This window comes from Grus americana, chromosome 3, assembly GCF_028858705.1.
Source record: "Grus americana isolate bGruAme1 chromosome 3, bGruAme1.mat, whole genome shotgun sequence".
Lineage (NCBI taxonomy): Eukaryota > Metazoa > Chordata > Aves > Gruiformes > Gruidae > Grus > Grus americana.
The window spans coordinates 16,840,680-16,853,478 of NC_072854.1; the positions used below are offsets into that span (position 1 = coordinate 16,840,680).

The 12,799-nt window shown below is 48.4% G+C and overlaps 1 protein-coding gene across 1 annotated transcript; it reads right to left on the minus strand.

Annotated features, from left to right (window-relative positions):
- Positions 1-1,551: 1,551 nt before the first annotated feature.
- On the minus strand, positions 1,552-11,511 carry KLF11 (KLF transcription factor 11). Its single transcript, XM_054822414.1, has 4 exons — positions 11,352-11,511; positions 8,874-9,128; positions 6,545-7,538; positions 1,552-4,557 (listed from the first exon to the last, which is right to left on the minus strand). Exons 1-4 carry the CDS (start codon positions 11,391-11,393, stop codon positions 4,253-4,255), a joined length of 1,596 nt encoding a protein of 531 aa, XP_054678389.1. The 5' UTR covers positions 11,394-11,511; the 3' UTR covers positions 1,552-4,252.
- Positions 11,512-12,799: the final 1,288 nt, after the last annotated feature.

Consider the following 12,799-nt stretch of genomic DNA (forward strand, 5'->3'; position numbering starts at 1 on the left):
CGTGGCTTCATAACAGATTCACACTTCCAGTATCCGAACTGCAAGCAGATCAGTGCTCATCAGTTTGCAAACAAGACAAGGCAAGCTGCTGCTAAGCTGAAGGTTTGGCTGTATAACCACACGCAGCAAAGCAATGTCAGTCTAACTGCAAAAGGTAGCATTAAACCAATGGACACATGTGAGTGCACATGCATTTTTCTTTAGAAAATGATTAGTTTTCATGGATTTAGAATGGCTACAAGATAGAGAGACTTTTGCCCGCATACTGCCTGTGCTAGCACAGCAGTAGCTGAGAAAGTTCCCTCACATGTGAGCTGTTTTCTCTCACAGGATGAAGCTGTTCCAGACCGCGGCCCCGTCAGGATGTGTACCGACCGCACCTCCTGGCTGTGCACAAAAGCTCAGACCACAGCTTGGTTCTAAGGAAAAGCAGAGATGAGCACATAACTGTGAAATCCAGAGTCATGTTTCATATAAGCAAAGCAAGGGAGACAATATAAAAATTGGCAAAAAAATTACAGATATTGTTTAGGATATGACTTGATGCTCAGAAAAAAAAATCTTCCTTGAAAAACAGTAGTAGGAACAGACAGGTAGGACACCTTCCCCTGGGAGACAATTGCGTTACAGAAACCTGCAGAGCCCAGTGCTCCCCTGCCAGAGCATTGATCCCATGGTAAAGCCTTCACTTCCAGATGTTGTCCTGAGGGGGAAGCAGGACCATCCACCAGATCTTCTCTCTTCATCTTTCACACATTTCCAAGAACAACGTGCTCTTCTGCAGATGAAGCCTTGAGTCCCTGCTCCCAGCTGGCTCTTCAAATGCTCTGGCTGCAGAGACTGAATCACCTTGCAGTGAAAGGCTGTGACACAAAGCTGGTGTCACTACACCCTCCTCCCCTTCTCTTCCATTAAAACGTGGCCCTGCTAGAAACAAACATTGCTGCAATGTGGGAACTGGTCAGAGGGAAACAAACAGCAGAGATGCTTAAAAATTTAAAGTAGCTGCTGCTGCTGTCACCATGGCTGGACACCTCTTTCCCAGGTGACACCCAGCCTGCCAGAGCCACTGCCCAGAGCGCCGGTACGCGGGAAGAACCAAGGCTAATGCAGCCAGCTTTTGAGTCAAATTCTCATCTCTTCTTTATTTCCTGCATTCATGCCATGCACAGCTTGCAACGCTAACAGAACAGCACTTACACCATCACCTTTTGTCAACAGCTTCCGGAGGCCATGCTGGAACAGAGTTACGAACCCCAAGTCTCTTTGTTTTCAGATAGCATGCAAAAGCCCCAAACCCTGGCAGTGGTGTAACGCATTCTAGCAAATACACAAGAACCATTGTGCAAAATTATAAATGGACAAGCACTGGTTAATTTACAGCAGGACCCAAAAAGTCCTGCTTTTACAGCTAAGTGAAACAGTGAGCCCCAAAGTCTTCCACTGGCCTAGAAATACAACCTAATCCAGATGGATTTACACAGCTCTGGAATGGACGTGTACAAAACCTGAAAATTCACCATTTTTTTATGATTTAAAACCAGTCACATAACAGACTTTTTATTTAATAAAAGTTAAAAACAGGTACAAAAATGTGATTGCATTTTTTTAAAATATAAGCTCAAAATAAAGACTGAACGATACAGTTCAGGCAGTAAAGTGCAAAGAGAGCAGCTATCCCAGTCATGCTTAATCCATAAATAACCCTTACACAGCAGGAAGGAACAGAAAGCGCGAACGGAGCAGCGGCAGCCGCACCGCGGCTCAGCTATTCATGCACATCCACAAGAGAAAGAGACGCACGTCCCAGACACAAGTGATGGTAGGAGGCAGCACACACCTCGCCAGCACGGGCTGCAAGGAATCGCAGGCCAGGTAAACCTAACAAAGAAGAAGCCACCGCTTTACTGCATCGTGACACGCACTTTTTGAAATTCCATATTCTCCAGTACATCATTTCCCCCCTCCAACAACGCAACAAACTAACATGACAGTTTACTAAATTATGACAGGAGTTTACAAACTGTTTTGCTCAGGTGAACACCATAAATGGTTAGTCTGTAAAAAAAAATAATAATGAAGTACTAAATTGGCTGCTGGACTGAGACAGGACACTCTTCCCCCAGTAAAAACATGCAAAAATGGCATCCAAAAGTCAAACTTCTTGTTCTAAGAGACTTTAAAAAAAAAAAAAAGCAGCAATGTCTTTCTTCACCACGTGAATTCAGAAAACTGGGTATCGACACAGAACAGCAGCGCTACAAGCATCCATTTTACTGGGGAGAGGGGTTTCAACCGAGCCCTTTGGAGAGCACACAGCGAGGTCTGCATACGCACACGCACTCAGCAGCACGTACGCTGCGGTCGGTGGGATTACAGCGTGTGTCGAGTGAACAGGGTGCGGACGCTTTAAAGGTCAGGCACAAAAACTTTAGTACACTTAGCACAATAATTTAGTGCAGTTTGAAAACTTGTTACCATTAATTATAACTATAGACTTAAGTGTAAATAATTATGATATATTCTGCTTTCAATTGAAACAGGTCTCTGCCAAACTCACGGGAGTGCTAGCTGAGATCTGCAAGTCTGCACTTAGACCAAGGAGAACCGTGCTTTGCCCACACCAAGCGGCATGACCAGGATTTTAGAACAACAAAGCAGTACAAGAGATAGTGCATTCCTAGTTATCCACATTTTACACATCCAGGAAAAAAAAAGAGTCCTTCTCAGTGCTCAACTAAGCTTCAGTGCTGGAGTGGCTGAAGGGAGAAGAGTCTGGAAGGAATAAATGCTACAGAAATATTTCATCCAGCACGTGAGCTGCCTCCCAGCAAAACACCACCTGGTGCTTCATGGTACAACAGCTCTACTGTCAGCTCTGCTACAATACATAAGCACATCCTTCCGCACCACGGAAACCGAGCAGTCTGATTGTGCTATGGGCATTTCGGTTTATTACTCAAGACCATGCCATTACAACACAGCACTCCTGCAGCCAGTGATTCCACTTCTTAGCCATATTTACACTTGGTGTAAAAGAAAATCCATTCAACAGGGAGAGTATCTCATTTAATAGAAAAGGGTGATTTTATACAAAGTACTGTGGAGAAGTATAAGGCCACATGAAAAGCATCATCAGGTTGACATAGTGGCTATTTCTTAAGTCAAAACACAATTAGTACTTCCTCTGTCGCTTTGATACAAATAAATGAAAGCCTTGAACAAATTCCTATAAGGTGCACAAGCATCCACGACACATAAAAAAACCCCTTAATCTTCTATTTCTCCTGTACTCAACAAAAAATATAAACACAGACCCAGCTAATCATTCACGGGTTATCTTGCCATTTTTGCATTTTTCTGTAGATTTTGATATGCTGGTTTAGTAGGACTGAAAGTAAAGCATAATTTTAGTGTCAAAGCTTCTAAACAGTGTTTGTGCTTCTACCTCCACTAGAGCAGTCTGGGTCCTCCAAACTTTGCTCCGGTGGAGTGCGGACTCTGGAATGCCCAGTATGTCAAACTTCAACCAAAAGTCACAACGGCTTCCACTTGCAAAGGGTATGAATTTATAAAATGTTGAGGATTTCAACACCGCTTTTAAAAATGATGACACACTTAGATCTCAAACCTCCAATGTCACCTGCGTAAGGAGGGTGTAACAGCACCAGCCCATTGCAGGATCAGGATCTGCAAGTGTGAAAATCCCAACCACTACGAGTTATCAAATGTTATGTGTTTACAAAACGCTCTGAATGCAATTCTTTAGGTTTACTGAAAAGGAGTTTCCAAAACTGGGTCTCATCCTGCACTCCCCTACTAATGCAGGTCAAGTACTTTGCCTGCATATCAAGACCAAAATGAATAAATACAAAATATATTTGGTATAGAAAATACTAGTATAAAAATTAAAAATCACCCTGTTTTACTGTCCATCAGAATATTAACAGCAAGCATTACAAGTGACTTTTTTAACCTATTGCCAAAATAATTTCCAGAGAGTTCTGCTTTCCTGAAGTGCTGGTGATTGCATTTGCCCAAGTATTGAAAAAAAAAAAAACCAAAAAACAAACGGGAGGGACAAGGAAAGATATGATAGATTTCTCACATAGCATTGTTAACAGAGGACCTAAAGGAAACTAAAGTATGCACAAACACGTGGGAAAAAAAAAAAAGCCATTGTCAGTTTTGTTGTAGCCATCAGAGCTCTTCCTGATTTTCAGAAAGTTTGTAGAGGAGAAACTTTCTCTCACTAGCCCTGACAGACAGGTGGTGGCATGGGGATGAGCATACTCAGAGCACCGCTGCTTTTCGGTTTCTCTGCTGTGGCAATTCTGTTGAGTTTGCCAACCTCTGTCTGCCAGCTGGGGATCTTCTTTGTGGTCATATGGCGGCGGGTGTGCTTCGTCAAGTGATCGCTGCGCATGAAGCGACGCTCACACACAGGACAAGCAAACTTCTTCTCTCCCGTGTGAGTTCTACGGTGGCGTGACAGTTCATCTGAGCGAGCAAACTTCTTGTCACAGCCTTCCCAGTTGCAGCTGAAAGGCTTTTCTCCTGCGGGACATAAAAGGAGCATAACTTACTTTTGAGAAGCTGTGTTACAGTTTTATCAAAGAACTAACTGGAATCCTGCCTTGCAAAAACCCATGAATTCCACAGAACTGCTCATGTGTGCAGCCAACATTAGCTTAAGCTCAAGTTGTGTTCCAGAGAAAAATCAGAGGTATTGTTTCTACTTGTTCCCTCCTATCTCTTTAAATGTTCTTTAATCAAGTCTATTTTTTTAATTGTCCAAAACCCCAGTTTAAAGAAGAAGATTCTTCATGAACTAGGAGCAACCCCCTGCCCTGATCCCTGTGTGACCACAGCTCTACAGCTGCTGAATGTCATCAGCAAATACTGCGGGCAAAGAGGAAGCCTGGACTCAAGCCTCAGAGTCCCACTGCTCCGGTGATCGAGTCCTAGACACAAACACACCACCCCAGCGGGTACCACCGAGGACTGGCCTGTCCTGCCATCCCCATGCAGCTGGGGGTCCAACAGACAGCTAGGGGAGTTCTGCATGCCCGGGAGTGACAGGAGTCGGGAAGGCTGTCCATGTCAGCTTCTGCTCATCCTGCTTAACATCAGATGTATTCTGAACAACATGATCTACCACCTGCAAACCCCGTAAGGCTCATGATAAACATCTACCACATGACCCAAATTTACGGTAACTGGAGCAGAACAGAAGTGTCCAGCAGAAAGGAAGCCCCACAAAGCATTCTTATTTAGATATTGAGAGTAAAGTTCTATGTTTGCTGTATGTGGTATCACTTAGCTACTCAGTGTGCAGGGAAAAGGTGGAAAAAGAAAGCTGAACTACTCTACCCCCTGATCCTGTAACGTGGGCTGGCTAGTGAGGGGTCAGTGTGCTTCACCTCCCTAGATGTCCTAGTCTCAATCATGATACATGGACACACACAGCTTCCCTATGGATCAGCAGCAGCACGTGCTCAGACAGACACTTGTTGCTAGTCTGTGTTTATCCTGTAGTGCCAGGTTAATTAGGCAGCCCACAGCACTTACTCTCAAGCCAGAAGTAGAAGCATCATCTACCTCTGAGCTCTGGTTTACACGGATTATCAGCTGCATACGGGGTTTAAGCTCTTTCCCTAAAGGAACTGCAAAGACAAGTTGTCAAACTAATTTAAATCCTGCCACGGAAACTGACATCCAATAAATCACAGTGTCTGCAGGGCAAGAGAGGGTGGGGGGAAAAAAGCCAAAGGAAAACAAAATTAGACAAACTTCTGAATGAGCTATTCTGTACCGATCTCCCACTATGCCTATCCCTCAACATAAAAATAGTCCCCAAGAACTCAGTTAGTTTTAACCTAACAGGACCTTGGATCCAGAAAAAGGATAAGTAAAACATATGCATACTGTATCCACACTGACCAGCTTTTATGGAGCAAATTAGCGCTTATAATTACCATTGATTTTCATTTACCTTAAAATTCCCTTTCTGTAACTGAATAAACTGCTACATTCCTGTAGCAGGTCTACTTCCTAACACAGGAGCCCAAAATCTCAACGCATTCCCACTTAGCCTAGACAAAACTCTGGAAAAAATGTGCAGTTTCTGACTTTCTTTTCTTTTATTCATGTGACAATTAAGACCAACTACATGTACTATCGTTTGCTTACACCAGACCTCTCCATGCCCCCAAAAAAGGGACTTGCACAATTCATGTCGATCTAGTCCAGATGGCAGGATTCCACTCAAATCTAAACACACACACACACAGACGGCAAAGCTTTGCTCCAACTAAAGCATGTGAAAGTCAACTAACACTATGGGGTCAGCTGAGGTCTCAGAACAAAGTCTGTCTTGTTTTGCTTGCCCACAGAGAATGAACATTCCTCCCTTCTCCAAGATGAAGGGAAGTTACCCGATCACCCTTCTTCCCTCCCCTCCCCCCCCCCAAAACCCACGAATTTCAGCACCCCAACGCATGCCAGTGCTGGACCAACAAAGGACTCGCCCTGTTGTACACACCAGTGTGGGTGCGAAGGTGGGCTTTGAGGTGGGAACTTTTGAAATAGGTTTTCTTGCACCCAGGGAAGTTGCAAACATAATTCCTCCGTCTAGAAAAGTCCATCTGGGGGGTGCAGCTTTGACCAGAAGCAATGAACACAGGAGCAGGAGCAAGGGGCAGTAACTTGGTGTTCCCAACAGTCATTACTGTTTGTGGGCACTGTGGTGTCTGTGTGACAGCAGTCTGTGGAAGAACCAACATGACGGTCCCCTGAGGCACAGAAGGTCCCATGAGTACAGGTTGAGAGAGCGGGGCTGTCTGCGGTAAAATAGGTTTCATGGGAGTTGAGACTGTTGGAGTTGAAGGCTTGACATAGGCATTGATCATACTGCTTTGTCCATTTAAAGGGATCATTTGACAGAGAACTTGGGGGCTTGAAACGGGGGCAGGTGTCACTGGGGTAGCTCTTTTTTGCAAGTCATTCTCACAATTCTTTGGTAAGTGGGTCTGTGGCGAAACAGGCCGGACCAGTAGTTGTCCTTTATTGGTCACAATATCACTGGAGTCATGTGCATAAGGTTGATGTACTGGAGAGGTTTTGCTAATTAAATCATCTGCAGCACACGTGTCCTGTGGCAGTCTGGAATGTCTTCGGTCATCCGTTCCACACCAGTCTCTGGAAGTGCTGTAGCCTGAAGTTACCTTTGTTTTCTCTTGCACAGCAGGTATGTGATGGTAAGCAGAACTGTCACCTGTGTGACGTATCACGCTTGTTGCCATGGCCCTGCAAGGCGGAGGGGCAAAGGATTCAGATATCACTGGCTTCTGGCTGCACTGTTGCTCCATGTTGATAACAGATGGCTTAGTTATGGGAGAGGCACCGGTCGCCGATGTGACTGAGCAGGCAGCTGTATTTGCCATGACAGTCCTTGGTTTGGAGTAAGTGACTTGTGAGGAGAGGAGCATAGCAGCTGATATCTCAACAAAGTCAGGGCTGTGTGGAGGGGTCATGCACTGCAAAGAAGATGACACCATTATACAGCAGTGTAATTTCATAGCACAATTTTTCACTATCTTTACTGTGAAAAATAAAATTACATCCCCTCCCCAGATTCTCAGAACCAGCCTCTTGGGACAAACCAATTAAAGCATACATTGTCTCATCTGATGGCCATTCTGAATATGCTCAAAAGCATAAAAGGAAGGCAGTGAGACAGATGTAAACCTGCATAAAACACTGCATGTCTACTCACTGCGCTACAAAACACTCTCTCATTCCTTTCTCCTCAGCAATGGGTGCAGCTGTAGGAGGCTATGAGCACTCTGCTGCTCACAGAAAACAGACTAGCAACAGATAGTGATACTGTACCATTTCAATTTCAAGCTTCCAGCAAGCCCTAGATATTTTATCAATGATTACCCCATCAGCTGGTGACTACTTCTGAGATAAAGACAAATAGAACTGCGCTCTCTCTTCTTATTCACCCACTTCTCCCTATGCTCTCTTGCTGCCACTGGCTCTCCTTTACCACTGAAAACTCACACCTACCTCCTGTGCTGCTCAAGAGACAGTGCCATCTCTGAGCGGCAGGAGCACGAGAAGTCCGTCAACTAGCTGCCATACTCTCTCAGCCTCTTTCCTCTTTTATTCCCCCTTTTTCCTGACATAACTGCATACTAGAAGCCTGCTTGTTGAAATGGGCCTTCAATGTCTGAAACATGAACGGCACCAAGCCCTTTTTTAATACCTACTTTTGTTGCAACATAAATTGCAAAAAAAAAAAACAACTTATGATTCAACTGACATTAGTCAGCCGGAGTAGACCAATGTTCTGGAGAAATAACAGACTACATGTACAAACACATAGCATAGAAACTAATTAAATTGTCTATTTCATAATGGTAACCTGTACTTTCTCTTACAATGACCAGAGTGAAGCCAAATGTCATCAAGAGCCTTTTCCATATACTGCCTGCCGATAAGCCGGTGCTGAATCAATGAGGCTCACTCTGCCATTCTTACTCAAAGTGCTCCAAGACACCTACAACAACTATCCAGACAGCACCCTCAGCACACCTCTCAAATGAAATAACCTGTCAGCAAGGGCTTTCACGTCTCGATTTAACAAGGGATCAAATCCCTACATTTGCCATGCCACAGACAGCAGAAGAAAACAAACTCAACATGCCCACCTCGCTATTCTATGTACACACACAGCGCTGGCTGTACTGTAGCTATTCCACACAGGGACACCAGAGCAAGCTGTCTTTTCCGGCCAAGTTACAACATTGAAGAGGTTTAACACCCAGATGTCAGGCATATTTATTTTGCATTCATGTTTTTCTTACCAGTGTAGATAAATAGTCCTTTGGTAATTCAGACGTAGCCTCAGCATGCATTGTGAAATCACCAGAATCCGAGAAGGGCGTAAGTGGCCTTATCTTTAATATGTCACCTTTCTGTGATCTTTGACCCCAGGAGCTCATACAAACAAGCGCTTCAACAGCTTCAATGTCGTTCTGCTCCAAGGTGCTGCAGGTAGACCTTTCGCTGTCATGACGCTGCCTTTCACGGATAGACTCATAGATGTCCACAATGTCAACCTACATGTAATCGGATTACTGGCTATTAGGACAAGTCAGAATACAAAGCCGACGCCACCCACATACTGTCTGCTCACGATGAAGGTCATCTGAAACAGATCCCATGCCCGCAGCAAGACTTTTACCAACCAGCTCAACTCTTACCCTCCCCCACCAGCTCATCTCCCCACCCCTGTGTTACTCTTTAAAAAAAAAAAAAAAAAAAAAAAAAAAAAAGAGAGAGAGAGAGAGAAGTGTGATTTGCGGGAAATGAACAGATATGCCTGTAGCTCACATTTCCAGAGTTACTTTCCTGGATTACACTGCTCTGAATAAACACATCCCATGCTTGCATGCAAGCAAAAAGAGGGAAGAAAAATCCTGACTTCCAACCTCGTTTAGACAAGGCTGTTTCCTAGACCTAGAAAAGTCAACTGCTATTCAGCACTAATCTCATTCTGGTAACATTTAGAAGATAAATTTCAGCTGACAGTAAGATGCTTTAAGGTATGATCACTGATTCACAGTGCCACACCTTGCAAAAGCATTTTAATCTTATTTTTACCAATAGGGAAGCCAGGGTAGTTGGAAGGAAGGAAGGAAAACAGTCTTCAAAGTGCAGCGGGAATTGTTTATATTGTACTTTAGAAAGGTATGCTACTACATAGGCACTTGGTATCCCAAAATGCACTCTAAGTAACAGGAAGACAAATGTAATCATACTGTTTCCAAATACAAGCATCACAGAAAATCTGTTTGTGCGTCTGCATGCATGGAAAACATTTGACTTGTCTGTGAAAGGATACCCAAACAAATTTCATAAAGCTCGCTCAGTGCTCCAAAAATGACCCCAAAAGCTGCAATGCGCTGTTGGTTTATCGCTCACGTGCTAGCTCAGTCTCAACTGAGCATTCAAACTGTTCCAGTCTTTAGGCTGAGATTCAGCACAGACCAAGATTCTTGAGTCTAACACTGTTATACAGTGCACTTATATACTGCAGCAAAAGGGTTTTATCTAATAAAGCACCACCGCACCTAGAGGGAACTATACTTGTTGGGTAACATCACTTACACCTAAGTCAATGAGTTTTGTTACTGAGTTAAGTGGAATGATCCTGGCTCAGCAGTGTCACAAAGATGCAAAGCTGTGGGACACTGTCTCCGCTATAGGGACATGCATGGCAAACATGTTAAACATAACGATTCCAAAACGCCAGTATTGCACTCACGGAGGACTTTTGCCTAAAACAAGAGGTACCACACATGGAGATATCAAGGCTGAGGGCAGGAAGGGGTTAAAGCACTGTAAAGCTATTAACTGCTCTGAGAGGGACTTCTAAGAATTTCCACTGAAAGCAATGAGACAGGAATGACGGCAAAAAATGATGTCGCCTGCAAGCCTGGACCTAGACCGCCTGTCAAACAGGAGCCACATCAGGCGAGGCTCTGAGCTAAGCAGCCAGAAACCCTGCGAGTGTTCCTCAAAGCGTGATTGCAGGCAATCAAGCCAGTGGTTTTATTTTTTCCAACTCTACGTTTCAGGAGAGCAGTTTTCCCTAAAGAAACATTAAAAAGTATTCCCTGCTTCAAAAAAAAAAAAAAACCAACCAAAAAAACCAAACTAAAAAAGCCCTTTCTCGAGGCAAGCGCGGCAGCCCAGGCTCTCACGCTGCCAGGGAAATGGCTAACCGCGCCTGTCCGCCTGTCCTCACATCACCCCGCCGGCTGCCGGAGCCGTACGTGCGCGGGCAGCTGGCGGGCGGGCAGGGACGGTGCGGGCAACGCGAGCCCCCCACCGCCGGGCAGCGCCTCCTTCCGCCCGCGGGGCCGCGCCACCCCCGCCCGCTCCCCGCCTCACGACGGGTGCCCCCGGCCGGGCGGCGCCGCTGAGGGGCGGATGGCGGGAAGGGAAGGAGGAGGAGGAAGGCAGCTCCCGCCCTACTGCCGCCCCCAAACGGCCGCTGCGGGAGGGCCTCCCGCCCCCCCCCCCCCGCAGGTGACCAGGGCAACACCCGCCCCTGAAGGAACGGCACCAACCGACCACCCCCCGCGGCGAGTAACGGTCCCAACCGACCACCCTTCCCCCGCGATGAGTAACGGTCCCGAGGGGCCGCCGCCCCCGCTGAGGCGATAACGGTCCCCGCGCCCCGCCGCAGAGCACGTGCCCAGGCAAAACCGGCGCCGCTGTCCCCGGCTCAGGGGGCGCCCACCCGCCCGCCGCCCCTCCGCCTGCCCGATGCTTACGGCGGACGCATCTCCCATCTCCGAGCAGGGCGAGCCGTGCATGGCGCGGCTCCGGCGGGCGGCGGCGGTGTGATCAGGGAGCAGCAGCACCCGCAGCAGCAGCGCGCGCACGCACACACACGGACACACAGCAGCAGCAGCCGGCGCCGGCACCGCCTCCTCCGCCTCCCCTTCACCCGCCCACCGGGAGCCGAGCAGCCCGCGCGCCGGGAAGAGCGCGTCAGAACGCTCCCTGCGCCAGACAGCGCGGGCGGGGCGAGGCGGGGGGGGCGGTGGCAGGGAGGTGGGGGGGGTGGCTTCTCGCCAATCACCGTCCGCCGCGGCCCGCGCCCGGCCAATGAGCGGCGGCGGCCAGCGTGATCGCGGCGTGCCGCGGGACTGCCGGCAGGAAGGGCGGCGCGTGGGCACATTCGGCGGCGGCCCAGCCGGCGGCGGGCGGGAAGGCAGGGAAGGGGGCGGGGCCGCGAGCCACGGGAGGGGGAGCGCGCGCTGGAAACTAGGGGAAAGGTCGGGCGGGGGGGCGGGGCGGCGGCCGGGAAAGCCCGTGCGAGCGGGGGTGTGGCGGGGCGGGGCGCGGGGGCGGGGCTCCTTCCCCCCGCGGTGCGTGCGGCGCAGCACGCAAGCACCTCTCCTCCCCCCCCCCCCCGCAGGTCCCGGCGCCCCCTCAGGGCAGGGCGGCGGGGGTGTTCGCTCGTTCGTCCTCCAGCCCTCGGCGCCGGGTTTTGGGGGAAACATGTCTTTTCCCGCGGGTTCCCACCACACGCCGTCAGTTTTTCCGTCGTGTTCAGCGAGGTCCCGCCGGCGGCGTGTGGCGGGGAAGGGGCCGGGCGCCCGCCTGGCCGCGGCAGGGCTCTGCCGGCTGGATCGACCACAGGAACCGGGATTAACAATAACCCGACCAACCCCCAAAAAATACTAAGGGTCGTTAGCACGGGGTTTTGGATCCACGGGTTCGTGCCCGGTGCCTCGGCAGGGGCAGCCCGGCCCCTGCAGCGCCTGGGGAGGGCAGGCCGGGTCCCCGCCAGCCTCGGGCGGCCGTTTGCTGAGCCAGCGCTTTCCCAGCCCGGCCCGCTGGGTGCCTTGCTGCCGGCCGAAACAAATGCAGACAGTAAGAAGCATTTTTTCCTGGTGGATCATCTCTACTTTTTCCTTTCTCGGTTTCTCAAGATGTGACATCCTTCTTGTCGATACGGAGGACATGGGAGGGATCATCTTGAATCTTTCATCCCCTTTTGCTGCTAGCGTTACTTGACCACTGAGGCTCATTTTTTCCATTACTGCTCTTCTGAATCCTGGTCCTTCCCTGCTGTCCATGTAGTGTCTAAAGTCTCACCATACTGTACTCATCTCTGGTTGCTATTTTTAGCTTCCCCAACGCTACTACTTCCCAGCCCATCAAACACCAAATTAAAATGATCTCCCTGGCTTGTCCATCCAGGCGCTCCCCT